The sequence below is a fragment of the Nicotiana tabacum genome, chromosome 22 (assembly GCF_000715075.1).
Source record: "Nicotiana tabacum cultivar K326 chromosome 22, ASM71507v2, whole genome shotgun sequence".
NCBI classification, from domain to species: Eukaryota; Viridiplantae; Streptophyta; class Magnoliopsida; order Solanales; family Solanaceae; genus Nicotiana; species Nicotiana tabacum.
Window position 1 is genome coordinate 100,520,128 of NC_134101.1, and position 20,793 is coordinate 100,540,920.

Consider the following 20,793-nt stretch of genomic DNA (forward strand, 5'->3'; position numbering starts at 1 on the left):
CTCACCCCGAAGCTGGTTGATCAGGTCTATCTTCTCTTGGACCTACGAAGTTGTGTTGTTAGTCACCACGAGTAACTTCTCGTTTTTAGCCTTAAAGAACTTTAACTTCTCGACCAGGTCAGCGTGCTCCCACTTTAAGGTAGAGGTCTCTTTCATGGCCTTTTCCAGCTCGGCTTGAAGAATCGGGGGTCCTTGTGGGCCCCGTCTTGTTTCTTAGAGCCCTATACATGTCCTTCTTCCGAATTTTCTCTTTGAGCTCGAACTTGAGTTGGCTGATCTCCAAGAGGAACCGAAGAAAACTTTCATGATGAAGCACTGAAGCCTAAAAAACAATGAAGTTATTAGAACACGTCTAAAACTAAGTAAGGTTCACAAAGGGGCACAAAGGGTAGACGCCTTACCCGGTTCATCGCCTGTTGTGCCTCGTTGAAGAGGCTCAATGTGCCCACCTCGTTCATCTTTGCCTGGTCCTCATCGGTCAGTTAGAACCAAAGGTAGCTAGTTACGCTCACCGGGGCAGACAAGGCCCGAGCATCCGTGGGATAGTAAGAATGACCGTTCTTTTATGCTCGGGGTCTACACTCGAGGCAAGGAATTACTTAACTAGTTTTGGGCTCGAGCTCGGCTCACCCACTCCCGATGGCACATCTTTTTTGGGAACCTCCAAGTGACCAAGATCGAAAACATCCTCCAACGGGATCATGTCCATGCCATCGAAGAACGTGTTTAGGGCATCATCTAGGCCCTGTGCCATGTCGTTGGATTTCTCCTTGCCTACTTGGGCCTCTTCGCGCATGGACTCGTTATAAGATGGTGTCTCCATGATGTCAATGACATCGGTTGCATCCTTTGGGACAGGAGCGACTTCTCGGGAGGCTGTAGCTTTCGTCTCTCCCCTAGTTCCTGAGCTAGAGGAGGATCGACATCGTGGTCCTCTTTCCTGATCGTCGCCTGCTCCCCATCAATAAGGGTCGACCCATGAGCAACAAACTCAAGGTCATCATCCTCGGGATAATCTCTGAGCTGATAGAGGGAGTCAGAGTCTGGTACCCTAGACTTGGTAATCTTTTTGCTTTTCCGGACTCTGATGGTCACCTTCTTCTTCTTCACCTCGGCATCCAAGGAACCCGAAGACTTTCTCTTCTTCTTGTTTTTCTCTTTATTTGCGGCAACCCAAGGCTGTCCCGAAGCGGAGGGTTCGGCAAGCGAGGACGGATCCTTGTCCTCATCCAACGACTTGAGTTCGGTGGTTTTAGACAAACCTGTAAGAAAAAAAAGACTTATCAGTATGTAAGCTAAAAGTACGAAGGAAATTATCTGGGAAAGAGCCTCACCATAGGCCCATTTGCCCTTCGAGAGCTTGCGTCATTCGTGCTCGGAGTGTGACATCTATTAGCAGATCCCCTCGATCCATTCCTTGAAGCGGGAAACTGCACTAGGAACTTGGGCGACATCTACACGGTGACAATTATAGGTAATGAGAGAAATAATAAAGGAAAATGACAAATACTAGAGAAAGAAAAAACTTACAGGATATGTTCCACTTCTTGGGGAATGGTAGGAACTCGGAAGGGATAAGGTCTTCGGTTTTCACCCGAACGAACCTCCCTTGCACGTCTCGGTCTCTGTCTTCGTCGATGCTCGAGAACGAAGCCTTAATTGCTCGGCGAACAAGCTTGATCAGTCCCCCTCGAAAGATTCAGGGACTGTATAGGCAAAGAAAATGGTCGAGGGTGAACCGAGGTGCCTGGTTGTTGTTTACAAAGTGTCGTAAAAGGATTACGATCCTCCAAAAAGATGGGTGGATTTTCCCAAGTTACACCTCGTACCTTTTGCACAAGGCAAGGACTATAGGGTCCATCGAGGCGAGCGTGAAGGGTAAGTATAAACACCCAAGTACCCCTCCACGTGAGTAATGATATAATGACCACCTCTTTACCCTCCCAGTTACAGTCCACCCGGACTATAGATAGTGTTTCCTCAGTAACGGAGCATATGTATCTCCAGGCTCCCTCGCCTTGGTCATGTTGACTAGAGGTATTCTCCACGTTAAAATCGTTCCCGATAGAGCAGCCTCCAGGTACGAAGCTCTTCACGGGGGGCTTTTGAGCCACCTCAGGAATGGCCACCTCGATATCTGTGGCCGGGTTGGAAGATGAAGGAGCAATTTGTTGAGGCACTGACTGGGAAGGTTTTTCCATTGTAATCTGGGAAATATGAAGATTTGAAGATAGGATGAAGGTATGAAGACGGGTTGAATATCCATAGGGAATGTATGAGGATTGAAGATGAAGATATGAAGGTTGAAGGAGCAATGTATGAATATTTGGACAATTTGTAGCACGCAAATCAAAGCAATACAAGTTCATTTTCTGCCTTTTAGCTATTGTTAAAGTTTTGCTCATTTGTTTTGTTCTTCATTCACGACTGGGCTTGAATCGAGGATCCAACCAAGGACGAGGTCGTTAGTTAGTCTAGGTTCAGGCTTTGCCATAATATTGCAACTGATTTGAACGTTTATTTTACTTCTAACTCATTTATTTAATAATCTTAATTGTTCGTGTTGGATTAAACCACATATCCTTAAAACAAGTACAAATTTAATTGTTACCCAATTTTTGGGTAAACAATGGCGTTAAAATGGATGACCCAAATCACACAGTCAATTATTGGGTCAAAGGGACCCAACAGTTGCTTGTATCAGATTCACTCCGTTGGGGATAGCCGAGCCGAGACCTCATTGCTCAGTCCGACCCAGCCATATGGCCATACCCATCCCTATAGGCAACAGCCGCCCGTCTAGCACTTATACTATTCCCATGCCCTTCTCTTTTCTCCCTTATCTGAATTTTGATGGATCTCTCCGCTTTACATCTACTTCCTGACATACCAATAGAGAATATAGGACAAAAAGGAACACACACACTCCCTCTGTGTGGGCAAGACCGACTTTAAAACAAGTGGTAAGTGGACGTGGTGGTCGTGTCAGAAAATAGATAAAAAGGCTCAAAACTTGTGGTTAGTTTTAGCCATGGCGTGGATTGCAATATATGCCAGCAGTTACGCCTCGTAAATACCCAAAATTATACTTCTTTTACTAGTAATTTCTTCAAGATCTCATGGCAGCGAAGAAACTATATGAGTCCTTTTCAAAGGGACTGTTTGAGGAGGTGCAGCGATGGGGTTCCATGAAGCAGACTGGTGTGAGTCTCAAGTACATGTTGGAGTTTGGCTCCACACCAACTGCCCGCAATTTGTTGATTTCTTCTCAATTCCTTCACAAGGAACTGCCTATAAGGATTGCTCGCAGGGCTATTGACCTCCAAAACCTTCCCTATGGCTTATCTCTTAAGCCTGCTGTTCTAAAGGTAGCTTCTTTTCTCTTTCCTCTTTTGCTTGGAAATCTTTGATTATTCTATTAAGAAATTGTTGCTAGGTTTTTAATTTTAAGATGGTTAAACTAATGCGTTCGCTGTCTTAACCTTGTGATTAACTGACGATTTATAGTTAATTACTTAAGATGGTTTACCCTTTTATTTCTTTTTTTTCCCTTCTACCTCAACAATGTTTCATTCTTTACAATGTGTCTGCTGTTTTCTTCTTAGAGTTCTTATAGCAATATATAACTATTTCCCGTGGCATAAAGCAAAAACCTTGCGAGCTAATTTGTCTTCAATGGTCTTTCTAAATTAGTAAATATATAGTTAAGAGCTGCTGATTACTCCGTTTTCTAAATCTTTGTGCTTGTTTTCTCTATTAGGTCCGTGATTGGTATTTGGATTCTTTCCGGGACCTTAGATCCTTTCCGGATATAAAGGATCAAAATGATGAGTTGGAATTCACACGAATGATTAAAATGATTAAGGTCCGGCACAACAATGTTGTTCCTATGATGGCTTTGGGAGTTCAACAACTAAAGAAAGATCTGGACCTTAAGGTTGATTATAAGGATTTGGATGAAATACACCAATTTCTTGATCGCTTTTACATGTCTAGAATTGGGATACGGATGCTTATTGGTTAGCCTCATCTCTTTCCCGCCTTATATCTACTTGAGTAATACTATTTATACAATGGCTAGATATTTTTAGTAAATTGTGGCAAATATATATGTTTTTTAAAATTCTGAATTCCTGTCAAACTCAGGGCAGCATGTAGCACTACACGATCCTAATCCGCCTCCTGATTGTGTGGGCTATATACATACAAAAATGTCCCCGTTGGAGGTTGCACGGAGTGCTAGCGAGGATGCCCGTTGTATTTGCTCGCGTGAATATGGCAGTGCACCTGATGTCCACATTTATGGGGATCCAGACTTTACATTCCCGTACGTCATTTGCTCCTAATTCATTCCCATTATCCAATATGCTAGACATCTCTCATCAAGCTGTCCATCATTTTTGTTCCATGGGATTCTGTTTGACCTATGTGTTTCCCTTGTGTTATTGGGGTAGCAAAATGTAAATGAATTTGACTCTTGTAGTTGTGGCAAGTTTTGTTTACTTTGCTTTATGCCATATATTTTATTCTTTCTTTTCGGGGATCCATGACAGTTATGTGCCAACACATCTGCAATTGATGGTTTTTGAGTTGGTTAAGAACTCCTTGCGTGCTGTGGAAGAGCGATTTATGGACTCAGACAAAGTTGCCCCTCCTATTCGAATAATAGTTGCTGATGGTCTAGAGGATGTTACCATCAAGGCATGGTCTCTTCTCAAGTGCTTTATTTAAGAACTTATTGTGACGGGACCTTTTTGCTTCTTTGTTCTGGACTTAGTTGTTGCTGGAAGGAGGTCTATCTCACTATTTTCCTTCCCGTTCTTATCAAATCTGGTTCATGTGCTGTGTAGGTTTCAGATGAAGGTGGTGGAATACCAAGAAGCGGCCTTCCCAAAATTTTTACTTATCTCTACAGTACTGCCAGGAATCCCTTGGATGAGCACTCAGACCTTGAAACAACTGATGTAGCTACTCTGTCCACATTGGCTGGTTATGGATATGGACTTCCAATAAGTCGTTTATATGCTCGCTACTTTGGAGGGGATTTACAAATTATCTCCATGGAAGGCTATGGTATGTTACACTACCTCTCGCCCTTTTATGCATGAATTTCAATCTCTAGATTGGTAGACTGGAATAAAGGTTGTTATGGTGTTTTTGTGGCTAATTGTGTAATCGTTTTTGCTGATCTATGCCATACAAATAAATGTTTTTACTAAGAGAATAAGTGGCCTTTTTTAGTGGGGCACGCCTATACAAGTTTCAGATTTTGATTACCTCAGAAGAATATAAGTAATCTGGTAATATCTAAAATCCTGTGTGCATGAGGAACACATTCTTTCCCCTGACACCCCACTTGTGGGAATACACTAGGTCGTTGTTGTTGTATATGAGCAGCACATTCTTTAATGCCTTCCACTAGTGTTGTTAAATTTGGATTAAAGATTTAGGACAAGTGTTGAACCTATTATGGGTGCATCTCACGAGGCATAATATTGTGCATACGCAGCTATTAACCCTGAAATTTGTTTAACTAACGAAGAGGAATGCTTGATAATCTTCTGTTATTGATAAATAAACTTGTAGCATTTTCATCATGCGAAAAGATTTATCTGTGGTGCCCTAAATTCCAGTAACATGACTTATGTGACTTGATCACAAGATTATGGCGAGTCTGTCCGTTTTGAATGGGATTTAATTTAATGTTAATAAAGTGCTTAAGTACTACGAAATAACATTAAATTTAGTTTTGTACAGTAGGGAGTAGTAGTAGTACCTGATGTGCACTTTCTCTTTTTACTGCTTTACAGGTACTGATGCTTATCTCCATTTATCGCGTTTAGGAGATTCGCAAGAACCCTTACCTTGATGTTTGATGTTGGGAGGTTATGTTTGTTGTGAAGACTCTGTAAATATTTCAATTTAAGAACATTAATCCTCGTACCCGGGGATCTATTTATTGATAATACTAATATTAGTACCTGCCTGATGCGCGGAAAAATATTAAAGAATATTAATCAAATTATGTGATTTAATTTGTTTGAGCATGTTATATCATATTGCTTGAATTAAATTTCAGCTCCCTTGTTATCCAGTAAAACATGCTAATAAAAAAACTTATGAAATTAAAAAATATTCTTAGTCTTCGAATAATTTTTCAGTTCTTCATTTTTTTATTACATAATCTATTATATTTAGTATTAGTTTATTTGTTATTATGTCGTTTATTAGCTTGTCACTTCATTTAATATTTTTGTTAAGTAATCTCTTTTTAATATAACATAGATATATGTTTTTCTTACTCCTAAACTTTTTCATTTACTTTTATTCTATTTTCCCTCTTCATTTGTCTAAATTTATTAATATTATTTTGAGTACTTATTTATTATTTTAACTAATTCAAACTATAGATATCTAAACATTATTTCTATTCCCACACTTTGTATAATTTTTTATATCATATTTTAATTGATTATCCTAATTAATAAATTTACCTATAATTATAGTAATATTAATTTTTAAAACCAAAATTGTGAAGTCAAGTTAAAAAATCTATTGAAATTTTAAATAATTATATTTTTGGTGGAAGGGAAGCCTTGGCGGAAGAGGAGCCTTGGCGTAATTGATAAAGTTGCTATCATGTGATCAGGAGGTCACGAGTTCGCGGTGGAAATAACCTCTTGCAGAAATGCAGGGTAAGACTGCATACAATAAACTGTTATGATCCGCCCTTCCCTGGACCCCGCGCATAGCGGAAGCTTAGTGCATCAGACTGCCCCTTTTTATTTTTGTATTTTACGCAATAAACATCTAAATTTTTCTTCTCTTTTTTTCCAATATAAAATTTAAGTTTTTTAGTTTCTTAATTTTATTTAATATTTACTTTTTACTTGCAAATTTTTATTATTTGATACTTTTTATTTTTGACTTCATCTGTTAAGATATCAAATATGTGGTATTGTCCATTTTATACATGACTTTTCTCATAATAATTTCAAAAATAATTTCTCATCTAAATTTAATAAGTATTATCTTCTATATTTCTATACCTAATTGTTTTCTCTTTTTTGTTCATTGTCTATCGTTATTACATCATTTGTACTTAGAATTGTTATATCTTATGATATAACTTTTTTATTAGCTTGTCACTTGGCTTCCTTAATATTTTTGTTTTGTATAATATAGATAAAAAAAATTACTTTTGAAATTTAATTGGTCAGAATTATTAAATAGTCTAAATATATCAATAATATTTTTCTAATTGTAATATCCGCCACGTTAGTGTTCAGTTTAATAACATCCCTATGGCCACAAAAGATCAGCTTGCCTAAACTTAGCCACCCAACATTCCCTGTTTGGCTTTCCTATTTCAGAGGAAATCCATGCATTTTCTATGATAAAAGTGGATGAGACAAAGTGACTAATCAACCTCATTCCCCATGCTTCTTTCCCTTTTCATCGTTCCAACATCACCATTTTATATCCTATTTGCAATTTATTGTTTTGTTTCTTGAGAATAAACCACCAATAAGTAATATACATATTTTCTAATTTGCTTTTCTTTAACTTCAACAAACAAATACATGCACAAAAAAGAATAAATAATGAAAGGGGGAAAGCTTGTTGCATTTGGATTATCGCTTATCGTTGTTGTTGGGGTAGTCATTGCTGTTATCGTTGGCACTAATCGTGCCAACAACGACTCTTCATCCCATGATGACAAGGACGATAAGGTGCTCGCTACCACTTCCAAATCCATTGCTTCCGTTTGTTCCCAAACGGACTATAAGAAAGCCTGTGTGAATAGCCTTAGCTCCATGGCCAACAACCAAAGTGCCACCCCAAAGGACTTTATCGAGAAAGCCATTGAAGTGGCCATTCAGGAAGTTAGAGCTGGAATGGAGAGGTCTGCTTCCATTGGCAAAGCAGAGGCACATGATTCCTTGCAAAAGATGGCCACTGAAGATTGCAAGGACCTATTGCATTTTGCCATCGATGAGCTTCAAGCATCCTTCTCCTCAGTAGGCGACAACGAACTCCATAATATTGCTGACAGGGAAATAGAGCTCAAAAACTGGCTCAGTGCTGTCATCTCTTATCAACAAACCTGCATGGATGGTTTCACTCAGCCAGAACTTAAAAATGCCATTTCTACCTCCCTCTTAAATGCTACACAGCTCACCGATAATGTTCTTGCCATTGTCGCTACAATCAGTGAAATCCTTTCCGCATTTAATATCCCCATTGGGAACTCGTCTAATACATCATCAGCAACAACAGCAACATCCCGACGATTGCTTGAAGCTAATAACGATGATGAGGAGGCGGTCCACAATACAGAGAATGGATTTCCTGCATGGCTTCCGAGTGGTGATCGGAAACTATTGGCTGCAAGAAACAACAACCCTCAATCACCACCAAACGCTGTAGTAGCTAAGGATGGCTCTGGACAATACAACACCATTGCAGCTGCTCTTGCTGCGTATCCTAAGAACCTTAAAGGCAGATACGTCATATATGTAAAGGCCGGAATTTATGATGAATACATAACCATTACAAAAGATCAAGTCAACATATTCATGTACGGAGATGGACCTCGAAAGACAATAGTCACAGGAAAAAAATGCAACCGTGATGGCGTCACTACTTACCAGAGTGCTTCCTTCAGTGAGTTTTTTAATTTAATTTTTCTCATCCCCTCTGTCTCTTTTCCCATAAAACATGAAAATGAATAAACATTTAAAGATTGCAAAAGAAGAAACAAAAAACATTCAGATAGAATCCAGCTATGTTGATTTCTCGCAGGGACAATAATTTTTTTCCCCTTTGAAACTGACTCGAATTTAATAACATTCAGGTGCCGTTGGAAATGGATTTATAGCCAAGTCCATGGGATTTCAAAACATAGCAGGACCTGAGGGGCACCAGGCGGTAGCCCTTCGTGTCCAATCAGATATGTCTGCCTTCTACAACTGCAGAATGGATGGATATCAAGACACTTTGTATGCTCAAACACATAGACAATTTTATCGCAATTGTGTGGTGTCAGGCACAGTTGATTTCATCTTTGGTGACGCAGCAGCTATCCTCCAGAACTGCTTAATTATTGCAAGGAAGCCAATGGACAATCAACAAAATACAGTGACAGCTCAAGGAAGAACTAATATTCGGGAGACCACAGGTTTAATAATCCAGAACTGCCGCATTGTTCCTGAGCAATTACTGGAACCTGTGCGTTTCAAGATTCCTAGCTACTTGGGACGGCCATGGAAGATGTACTCAAGAACTGTGATCATGGAATCAACTTTGGCAGATTTCATCCAACCTGCAGGTTGGATGCCCTGGTCCGGAAACTTTGCCCTTGACACATGTTACTATGCTGAGTATGGAAACCGCGGTCCAGGAGCCAATACCAACAATAGGATCAAATGGAAGGGATTCAAAGTCATCACAGACAGAAACGAAGCCCTTCAGTTTACAACTGCTCCATTTATTCAAGGAAACCAGTGGTTGGGATCCACCGGTTCCCCATACTACCTTGGGCTGAAAAACTAGGTGACAATGACATGGAGTAGAGCAGTAGAGAGAAGGAACCACATCACCAATAAAATCGTAGAGAGCCAGCCAGCAAGGTTCTAAATTTGTAGTAGTATGTAAGTTTTCCTGCTTTTTGAAGTTAAGGCAGCTAAGAGGGTGAGAGGATGGACCTAAACTGCCATCCCAACCTTTACCTGAACTTGATTAGTTCAAGAATCAACCTACTATACCTATTGAAAAAAAAAAAGCCTACTGTTTCGAAGGCTGTCACAGTATCCATACTCGTTAAACATTGTCCTTTTTTTTGGTTTTCTTTGAATATAACCAGGCATGATATTAGTGTAGCAAAATGCGGTCACTTTTGTTGCGATACAACTCGTCACTCCTAAGAGGCCATCCATGGCCATGGCCAGGAAATGTTCCATCTCAAAACAGTAGCCCAAAGATAATAATTGATTTCAATACCATTTTCATAACCAAGGTCACAGGTTTGAGCCGTGGAAAAAGCCTCTTGTAGAAATGCAGGGTAAGGCTGCGTACAATAGACCCTTGTGGTCCGGCCAGGCTACGTACAATAGACCCTTGTGGTCCGGCCCTTCCCCGGACCCGGCGCATAGCGGAAGCTTAGTGCACCTGGCTGCCCCTTTTTCATAACCAAGGAGCTTTTCTCCTAAAGGTGTCATACCAAACAAGGTACGATTTCTGGCCATTTATGCAACAACATAGAACTGATTGTTATTCCAATAATTTGGGATGTTGCAGAAAGACCTAAATTCTTACAGTTTCACATCATAGTAATCAACAATCAACATATGTTGAGAATCTTTTGAGAGACGATAAAATACAAAGCGGGAGACATGATATAGTCTGACCAATGAGAGCACAGAGACAATTTCCACATGATGGAACAATTTGAGTATCTGTATTGGAAGATTGTTAGGCAATGCACTAGCGTAAACTCGGAAAAGGATTAAGACGCAAAGTGGTGGACCAAAATGCCAAGAAAAACTCAAACAACAAAAAAGAGATACATAGATCATAGCCTATCAAGTCAAAATTCGATAGCAAAATGCATTAAGCTTTATATACAGTTAGTTGATTGTATAATTTGAATTCCTTCATTCCCCAAAAAATAACTCCCAAATAACCCAAGCGCTCAATAAAGAGTGAAGTTGCAAGAGGTCAGCAGCCACGCGAAAAAAAAAAAGGAATAAAGAAAAACCTGGTACACCATGTTGCTATAGTGCCATTTAGAATCTCAACTCACTAGGCTAATCATTTAGGAACACCACAGGTACCAATCATTAGCATCTGAAGATTGAGACAAGCATCCCGTTGCCCCATCATGTACCCTATTTTCCCCTGTAACATTACCTCAAGTATCAGAAACAAGTTTGGGCAAGAACTTGGAACCAAACTGATGTTGGGTATCGATCAGATTCATTAGCCTATCCAAACAATGAGCAATACCGGCCTTAGCCATGAGAGCTTCCTTGACCCTAATCTCAGCGTTAACCCTAGCCATAACGGCGACACTGATGATAGACTCAAAAGCAAGGGAAGAAGCAACCACCAACTGTTTAGCCAAATGGAGGTAGATTTCAATGACGTTGGTATTTGGGAGTGACGTCGAAGAAAGAGAAATTAGGATTAGAATAGGGGGCATAAGTAAAATGGAGGGGCATTTGCAGTAGAGGAGACAAAGGCTAGGGGGAGGAGGGTTGTGGAGGAACACATGGAAGATGATGGGACATAAGGAACCAGAGTGGGCGGCCAGCACGCAAGTGGTGTAGAGATGGCGGTGGAGACCTCGATAGGGAAGAAGGTGAAGGATGTGCGGGTGAGTACCAAAACAAACTGCACATTGGCGACGACTGGAAACACCTTCTGATGGCTGCTGCAGGTGTTCCACCTCCTGCTGCTCCATCACAACAATTTTGGAAGCTTTATTGCTCTTTGTTGAGAAGTATATACACTATAGAGTTAGTTGGAGTGTTAAAAGTTAGTTAGTGGGTTAGTGTACGGCTATCAATGTCGCACCCCCTTTTTTCTTGCGGAGTCCGGGTTTCCACATTTTTTGGGACAACTTATTTCCTTTTGGGAAGAGATATGGAATTTGAAGAATTGTCACCTAACGGATTTAAGTTGCGTTAGGGCACCTAAAACAAATAACTCATAAACCAGTTTGCATTACCAGAGATTGGGTAAGGGCTCGAAATAACCTTGAGGGGAAGGTGTTAGGCACCCCTCGAGGTCCACAATGGTGGGTCCCGGCCAAACTCAATTTAAGTGAATTAGTCATAAGTAATTTAAACAAATAGAGATTATTTAAACTGGAATAAAGGGGGTCCTAGGTTTATTAGCCTATAGGATCACTTCTCTGCAATACTCGGTAAACTTTCCCCAAATAGAGGTGTTACGTGTAGCATTAGCGCACATATCATCATATCATTTACTACCGAATTACCCTCCCCTTAATTATTGTTTACCTAAGCGTTCTAATAGTTTCCAGTACGTACCTTATGCGTGCATTACCTGTCCCTTGCCTAGGGTCCTGGAGGTGCTTAGGACCTTTAGTTAAGGTGATTCTAGACTTATTTATGGTGCTTAAAAGGAGAAAACTAGGAGTCAAACAAAACAGGTAGGACTGTCACAGAACAGTTAAAGGGGCTCACATTTACCTCCACAAATAGACAAACAATTGCGCACCTCAAATAAATAGTTTTAAACGATTTAAAGTCCTGTAGCAGGATATCTAGATGAGCACAATATATGCAGCAGTTTCATTAAGGTGAGGCAGTAAATACCTAATCAGTTTGCTTACTGATTTTATTACTTCTCGAATCTGGGCACGTTCAAGCAGTAGGAAGATAGCAATTTCAAACTCAGAATCCAATTAGCCTACAAGATTGCCTAAGTGATAGCCGGACAGAATTTTATAAACCTGATGTCTAAGCTGGAAACAGTTACTGATTTTGGCAGGCTGATTTTATCTTAAACCCTGTAGACATGATTTCTAAGTGCAGAAGCTGATCTTATAACCTTATAGGTATGGTATCTAAATGCAGAAATGATTATGGAATTTTCTATAGACATGGTATCTAAATGCAGAAATGATTCTGGAATTTCCTATAGACATGGTATCTAAAAGCAGAAATGATTTAAAACCTTATCGACGTGATTTTTTAAAGTGCAAAACTGATTTTGAAACTTTGCAGGCATGGTATTTAATTGTAGAAATTAATTTGACAGCCATATAGGTGTGGTATCTAAATGCAGTAGTGTGAATCTTGAAAGGATATTCAATTGTTTTTGTTCTATAGCCATAACATCTAAAAATGGATCAGGACATGTTTAACAAATTAAATCTTATAGGCATGTTATCTACCGCACACAGTAACAGAATGAATTGAAACAAATACCTATAGGCATGTTATCTACTGCATGCAGTAACAGAATGTAAATAACCTATAGGCAGGATATCTAGCATATAGTAGTGAAAATATTTGAAAGAAACGAACACCTAAAGCAGATTTTCTACCCCATTTTCATGCAAACATTAAACTAGGCCCAGTTTTTCCCAATTCACTATTGCCCAATCATTATTACAAATAATTATTACAGACCATAAGCAAATGAATAAATTACAAAGTATATAACTATAGGAAGCCTGCAGCATGCCCAGTGCATCCGGATAACCCAGACCTTCAAACCATAACAACTCCAAGGCTCAAAGATACACAGCCACCATTGGCAAAGCACAAAGAACCCAAATCTCTAGTGTGTCAGAGCTCCCAAGAGCTTCGAGAACACCGGACAATGCTCACACTTAGAGAACAAATGTTCAGAAACAGTTGAAAAGGGATTAGGGACCTAACCTCAGCGTGTCAGAGTTCACAAGAGTCTCACATAGACCCCGAGCAGTGCTTACGCTTAGGAGGTCAGGGACAAAACTTACAGAAAATGTAAGGATGGGGATTCAGGTAGCATAAGTAGCACATAAGAGGAGGCCATGGTTAAAGGATGCAGATTTTCTAAGAGACCTACTTGATTTAGGGAGACAACATAGTAGAGTTCAGAACATAGAGTAATAGATAGAAAAATCTAGACATGTGAACAGAGTTACATTGAAAAATCTAAAACACAAATTGGCAAGTTTGCAAAGTTCTTCATTTATGACATTTAATAAGTTAAAACCTGAAAGTTGTACATGCTAGCATCAACCGTAACATACACATATAGCCTAGTTACCTAAAGTTAAACATCCATATGAGATCGAATGAACTAAAGGCATGTTGAAAGACAGGTTATCAGAATACATAAGTGACAGAATTAACAAGATTGCATACAAGAAACCAATCAGAGGGTATTAAGTTAAACACTTAAGAGGATTCATATTATTCAAACAAACAGTCTCAAAACTAACAGTATTAATTAAATAACTAAAAAAGCTCGAACAAACATGCAATTTGACAGAATCATGCTCGAGAAAACATACTTTAAACACACAGGATCATAGACATAAACCACAGATACATAAGGGTAAACTGGAGAGGTATAGCAACTCACCAGTTAAGCGAGAAAAGCAAGAATAACACCACAATAGTAGAGAACTCAGGATATTTGGCTTTGGCTTTCAGCCAGCCAAAACCAGAGATAGAACAAAATAGCAAAGAAATCACATAATTAGAACTTAAGTTTTTTAGTGAGATGTAGTGATTCCGGTCTAGTCCTAAAGGGGAAAATGGGAGGGGTTTATATAGTGATAGAGATCAATACATAAACATGGGAAGTCATTAGTCAAACACTAGAAAGGAAAACAATCAAAATCAGTAAGGAAAAGAGGAAATTTCAGAACCCTAATTTTAGGCAAAGTGCATAAATCGACAGAAATAAAGTAAAAAATCACATGCTGCATAAAATAGGATGAACATAGATGGAAATACTATTCAAAATCAAAGAATCGATCCAAATTTGGTTTGATTTAGAAATGATCTGAAACCCTAATTCAGGGTAAGTAAAAATCGGTCAAAAATAACAAATATACACATAATAAGACGAATATAAGCGAGATAATACTTAAAATCAAAGGTTTGAACCATCTTTGGTTCGAATCAAAGAAAATCGGAAAACCCTGATTTTAGGGTAAGTAAGAATCACAGAGATTCATACCATAAAAGAACAAGAACGAACGGAGATGGAAAAGATTGAGTAACTGAACCAGATTATTTTGGGAGATCTGTTTGTCATAGTTAGGCAAGAGGACTAGGTAACACCACAGACGAACCAGTAGATAAAGAGTACAGGTATGGTAAGTAAATAACGGGTAAATCCCATGGCTAAAGGGATTAGGAAGAGAATCTGGTAAAGGCGACGTTTAGGGTTCTTCAGAGAGAGGTGAGACAAGGAGAGTTCAAGGACGGCAGGAATGAGATAATGATCCCTAGGGTTAGGGGGTTTAGGACTTAAAAGGGTTGGTTCGATATGGACCGTTGATCTCAGAGATCGACAATCATGATTAAAAGGGGGTCGAGTCGGGTTTATGAACGAGTTACTGACCGGGTGATTACAGGGGTCATTTGGATTGGGATTTGAGGTTTTGGGCTAGACATTAGGTCATATTTAGGTCCAAAATTAAATAGAAATGGGGCCAAATTTTAAATATCCATTTTTAATAAATAAATAACTTATAAAATAATAAATGAGTACCAAAATATCCTTTATGTACTAAAATATTTTAAAATAGTTATTTAACATTTTAAAAATATAAAATAGCATTTTATGCATAAATAATGTAATTATATATTAATATGGGCTATTATTGTAAAGATGTGCAATTTAGCTTTAAAAATGCAAATGTAATTACAAAAATGCACTACAAATATTTAAACACTATGTTGGCATAAGTAATGAGTTTAGATGGTTAAATCATCACAAAGAATAGAATGAAGGATACTTATTGGATATTTATACAATAAAAGGGTAGAAATAAATTGATTTGGAGTCTTTAAAATTATAAAAAAAAATAAAAATACTTATGCATGCTTATAACTGCATATGAACTATTTTGAAAGTGTGTGTGTATATATATATATATATGTGTGTGCGTGTGAGGGAAAACTTGGGTATCAACAGCTACCTCTCTTTTCCCGAGAAGGATGAAAGAGTTTTCGGGTAAAGAAATGATGACCGATTTTGACTGAATGGGATGTTTTGAAAAATATAGGCTGCACCCCGATCTTTGAGCTGCCTACATATCCCTGGTTTTATAGGAATCAGGCCACGCGTAGTTCTGGACCCAACTGTGAATAAAGCTGATGGAGTTATTATAGGAATGGTGGCAAGTTTCGGAAAGACTCCTTCTTTGGGGAGGATAGTATCAAATGGGTTTATGCTGAGTTATGAGTACGAGTCTGAAGTGTAACGAATGTATCATAGGGCAGATATCTGAATGGTCACAGAGTAAAAGTGGGTAATTGATGGGGGTCGATTACGTTTGAGATAATGATAAGGCACAAATTGAAACCGAAAGGGTATGAATGGAAACCAGAGCGAAAGTTGCTCCTGTTTGAAGAACAATTACTTTCTGAATTACCTGCAAAACTTAAAACACAATACATGCGAGTATATAGAGTATTGCGAGAATTTAAACATGATGCAAGTTCCCTTTGGACCATGAAAGGTTGTCTTTTGACAGTGAAGATGATGTCCTTAGACCATGATGTCTGGGGGTCATGAATCATGAGATAAGAGATTCACAGGCCATGAAATGATGTTCTCGAGCCATGAGGATGGTGCCTCTGAACCATGATGCCTTTGAATAATAGTGCGTAGTGATCGCTGCCAACTCGACGCTACATTAAGGTAGGAAGAGCGGGTCGCAATAGCTTTTACCTGATATGAGGGTCGGGATCGATTTCCTCAGGGAGCTAGCAGTGGAGTTGGATTGTCTGTCTAGCCTAGAGATGTGTTTGTACTCCTAATGTCACTTCAAACATTTTTGGGTTTTCGAATTATAATTATTTTTATAAAACTATTGATTAACACTAAATTATGCTACGAGAATATTGCTAAGTTGTATCTAATGGGAAGAAGGGCACTAGCGTCGTGACACTACCTAGGTGGCTAATTGACGGGTAGATGTTACTAAGGTTCGATTGACATAATTGGGGCTTATGCTATAGCCGTTGCACAATTTTACCCACTTCACACCTCTTGGTAGAGAGAGTGATTTTGCCCAATTGACTCTCTCGAGACCAAATGGGTAGGCAAATTAGACCAAACAACTAGGGTTCAAGTAGGGTAATTACTCTCTCGAGGTTTAACCTGTTAATTGGGACTATCATTTCTCATGAGTCCATCCCAATTCCTTGTTGGGTCAATTTTGGGGTCATAGACTCTCTTTCTCAAGAAGAGTTAAACCCACAAAGCTTGAATCAGTGTTTGCAACCACCAATTCTAGATTAAAACATAAAATCAACCCAAATAGCAAACATCCATAGTCAATCTAACACTAGATGGCAATACCTATCAATTACCCACACTAGGGTTGAGCCACAACCCTAGCTAATGGGTTTAGCTACTCATGCTAGATAAAGAAATTGAAGAAATAGATGAAGAACTAAACATATTAATTAATTGCTAAAATTAAACTACAAGAATCTATCGTAAATGTAAAGCAAAAGTGCCAAAAATGGCTACAAATATCGTTCTCAGGAGCGCAACTCACGTCTGAATACAAGAGATGACCTAAAAATGGTCAAATGTTCTATTTATACTAGGCTGGAAAAACTGGACAAAAATACCCCTGCGGGGTCAGTGCGGGTCGTACTAAATGGACCGCATCCGCACTGGGCTTTTTGACTTTGACTTTTGCTTCTCTGAACTTGGATTCTGCGGACCGCGTAGAATGGACCGCAGTCGCGGAGGGAGCTGGTGCGGTCCGTGCAATCACGACCGCGGACCGCTTGGCATTTGGCTTTGCAAACTTTCATCTCTCTGAATCTCATGATCGCGAACCTCACAAAAGTGTAGCCACGAGATGTGTACCGCGGCCGTGTTGCCTCTAGCTTGGTTTACCAACTCTCTGAACCACCTAGTGCGGCCGCATTCAACTTTGCGCGGTCCGCACTAGGCCTTCTTTCCTTAGATTTCTTGGTCTTTGATACTTGAGCAGGTTTCACTCCTTTTTGAGCCGATCTTTGACATTTCGTCACTTTGTCGATCAAACCTGCAATCAAGCACAACTTGTGAGCCTTTTAGGACTATTTTATAACAATATATGATCAAAGCATAGGCAAGTAGGGGCATAAAACATGTTAAAATCCTAACTTATCAACTCCCCCAAACTTAAACCTTTGCTTGTCCTCAAGCAAACAAAATAAGACCCACCCTTTAAAGGAAAATCCAAGTAATTCCAGCTGTCCTAAAGTAACCTCAACAAGCATCAATTGTGACTAACAATTGCCCTCGATACGAATGGATAATTAACAAAATTTAAACTTTGAAAAACTATGGATCAAGTGTGACACAAGAGCATCAATAATTGACTCATTACATCAAAGAACTCTCTCAATTACTTTGGTCGCTGTGGAACCCAAACTCACACATCCTCAACTCTCCCTAAGCAAACCTCACCTTTTAGAGTATAAGCACACAAACCAAGGTTAATGGGAATTCACTCGTGTCTCTCAAGGAAAGGTCACAAGTCCGGCTCTAAGTACTATATGCTTGACCCTCATGTAAGTATCCACTAATGCGAGCGTCATCCAACTCAAGATCATATAGGGCTTTTGTGGAGTCAATGTGAAGGCTTTTAGTTCAGGGTAGGAAAAGTTGTTGGTCTATATGGGTTCCATCTTCCCTTAAGCACTTGTTTTGATTCATTTTGGCACAATTTTCTTTGACTCTTTGAGTATTTCACTTCTTTTCAAGGGGTTAGAGAGACACATTGTTACTCTTTCTTATGCAATTCAAAACGTTTCTCCTTTTTCTACTTCTTCCACACCTTTTTCACTTTTGTTTATCTTGAATCCTGTTTTATTCTTTGCACATTGGGCTTTCTTTTTGTCTTTTTCTTTTCTTTCTTTTTCATCGCCTTCCTTTCCTTTTTGCTTTTGTACCTTTTACCACTTTGTTTCCTTTCTTGTCTCTCCCCCCCAAACTTAGACTTTTGCCATTACTCAAGGGAAGATTTGGGTGCCAAGAGAGGGTATAATTTAGAACGGGTATAGGCTTGTAGCATTGGTTCTTGAAAGAAAAAGGTTTAAAGCTCAAAAGGGTTAGCTAGGGATTATATCATTGGTAGGATATGGAATTGTTCGACTATTATTTGGATCAAGGAGAGCCTATAATCACTTCTCAAGTCGAATGTCACTCAAAATTTTGCCTCAACAAACATTCAGGGCAAGTTCTACACCATTGGCTTGGGACTTGGACTCACAATTTGACTTCTCACCACACACACTCAAGGATTGCTAAAGATATAGAGTCGGAGGACCACAACAACCTTAGACACGATTGAGCACACAATAGTCCCGAAAGACCACATGATGTTTGCTTGGTCAAAACAAGAGTCTCAAGGTCATGACTTTCACCATCCTAAACACAACGACTTGTCTTTGACCATGGGATCAAAGGCAATTGTGTTAGGCCCAAGGCTTTGCTTGAGGAAACCTTAACTACAAGCTACCAAAAATAGAAACAAAAATGGACTCAAACCCTTAAGAAGGTTGTCACGCTATCCGTCATCGGGAAGAGCCACCCGGTTCACACAATACTCCACCTTTGGAAAGAACCGTGACATTAAGAAAACCAAAGGCTTATTAAAAGCCAAAAACAGAACAAAAAGGCTGTGAGCCTATCTACTAAGCTAAAAATGAAAAATTTGTACGAAAATAGAAAATAGAATGAATATTTACAATAGGGGATTAGAATATAAAACAGGGGATGAATATATACAAAAATGTAACTTTATATACAGACCAAATGGAAGATAAAAAGTGCGATAAAAGCAACTAAATGTAAAGTTATATACAAACCAAATAGAAAATCAATAGAAACATAAACTAAGTCAATTAATATATACAATCATCCGGAAAAAAGTAGGGTGCACCCCCACAAATAAAAGCTGGCATTGTCCCCAATGCCAACTAAACAAATAAGCATCACAAATCAAGATGAAAGGATATAGGAGCTCCCTAAGCCTCGTTTGTATGCATGGGAACATGAGTGGTCCTCGGGTCCTCTATATGTACGCGAACCTCAAGCTGGTTCCCGGTCTCCTGCTGCTCAGCTGCTGGGCCTAGGGCCTGGACCTGTACGGGCTGAATATCTGGAGCAACTTGTGGCTGACTGGAGGAGACCTCCTGTGGTTCTGCCAATCGGATGACCGCCTTGTCTGCACTAGGGAGCTTCCTCTTCTTCCTAGGAAGCCTTTGAGTCTGCTCCTGCTGTGGCTCTGCTACTGGTGCTGCTGATAGGGCTAGATCCCCGAATAATAAGTTAAGAGGCATCTGGTTTGCCATCAGCTTGTCCACATCTGCTCTCAGCTCTTTCACCGACTCCTTGGAAGCCCTTGTCTTTCACAGCTTCTTGTGCTCCCGGGAAAGCTCCTTCAGGGCCTTGCCATGTGAATCCACCGCCTTAGCCAAGGCACCCTAAGTACTGATGATCTTTTCCTGGTTCTCCAGGATATTCTTCAATGTGTCCTCAATGGACTGTGGAAGTTGAGCTGGATGTGGTGCCGACTGATCCGCAATGGTAGAAGTCAAGGTGGACCACTTGGATGACGTAGCTGACATCCAGTTGTTCAAGCTAAGAAGTGTCTGGCTCAGCTGGTGGGAAGTGATAGGATGGGCCAGTGAAGATGGAATCTCCGGGCCAGCTGAAGTAGAGGGACCAGCAGTAGTGGAAGGTCCGGGAGACATGTCATCAACTATGGAGGTAGGCTCAGTGGAGGGCTCTACCGCAACCGGCTCTTCAGACTGGCCGGTTGGGGCAGAAGCAGGCGACTTGTAATTTTTGTCCTTAGGGTTGTCTGACCCTTCAAACTGTACCATGAAAACGGAGCCACAGGTTTGACCTTGATATCAAAAGGTCTCTTCTCCACCTTCAGGTCCCGGAAATACATAGTGAGGGTGCTGGGAAAAGGGTAGTTCCGGTCATGCTCAACCCCCACTGCAGAAATAACGCGGGACATCACATTTCCCACGTTGATAGGGTATCCCGCCATAATAGATGCAACACGAACAACCT

The 20,793-nt window shown here is 39.8% G+C and overlaps 2 protein-coding genes across 2 annotated transcripts; both read left to right on the top strand.

Moving 5' to 3' along the window:
* Positions 1-2,671: 2,671 nt before the first annotated feature.
* On the top strand, positions 2,672-6,078 carry LOC107798697 (pyruvate dehydrogenase (acetyl-transferring) kinase, mitochondrial). The gene is made up of 6 exons (XM_016621727.2): positions 2,672-3,368; positions 3,761-4,019; positions 4,147-4,327; positions 4,554-4,701; positions 4,851-5,073; positions 5,811-6,078. The coding sequence occupies exons 1-6, from the start codon at positions 3,120-3,122 to the stop codon at positions 5,867-5,869; spliced, it is 1,119 nt and encodes a 372-aa protein (XP_016477213.1). The 5' UTR covers positions 2,672-3,119; the 3' UTR covers positions 5,870-6,078.
* Positions 6,079-7,467: 1,389 nt separating this feature from the next.
* Positions 7,468-9,757, top strand: LOC107798696 (pectinesterase). The gene is made up of 2 exons (XM_016621726.2): positions 7,468-8,667; positions 8,858-9,757. Exons 1-2 carry the CDS (start codon positions 7,605-7,607, stop codon positions 9,553-9,555), a joined length of 1,761 nt encoding a protein of 586 aa, XP_016477212.1. The 5' UTR covers positions 7,468-7,604; the 3' UTR covers positions 9,556-9,757.
* Positions 9,758-20,793: the final 11,036 nt, after the last annotated feature.

Excerpts from the sequence above, each read along its gene's own strand:
- LOC107798697 (XM_016621727.2), top strand. The coding sequence starts at position 3,120 with ATGGCAGCGAAGAAACTATATGAGTCCTTTTCAAAGGGACTGTTTGAG. Across the intron at positions 4,328-4,553 it reads GATCCAGACTTTACATTCCC|TTATGTGCCAACACATCTGC; the intron begins GTACGTCATTTG and ends GATCCATGACAG. Across the intron at positions 5,074-5,810 it reads TATCTCCATGGAAGGCTATG|GTACTGATGCTTATCTCCAT; the intron begins GTATGTTACACT and ends ACTGCTTTACAG.
- LOC107798696 (XM_016621726.2), top strand. The coding sequence starts at position 7,605 with ATGAAAGGGGGAAAGCTTGTTGCATTTGGATTATCGCTTATCGTTGTT. Across the intron at positions 8,668-8,857 it reads TTACCAGAGTGCTTCCTTCA|GTGCCGTTGGAAATGGATTT; the intron begins GTGAGTTTTTTA and ends AATAACATTCAG.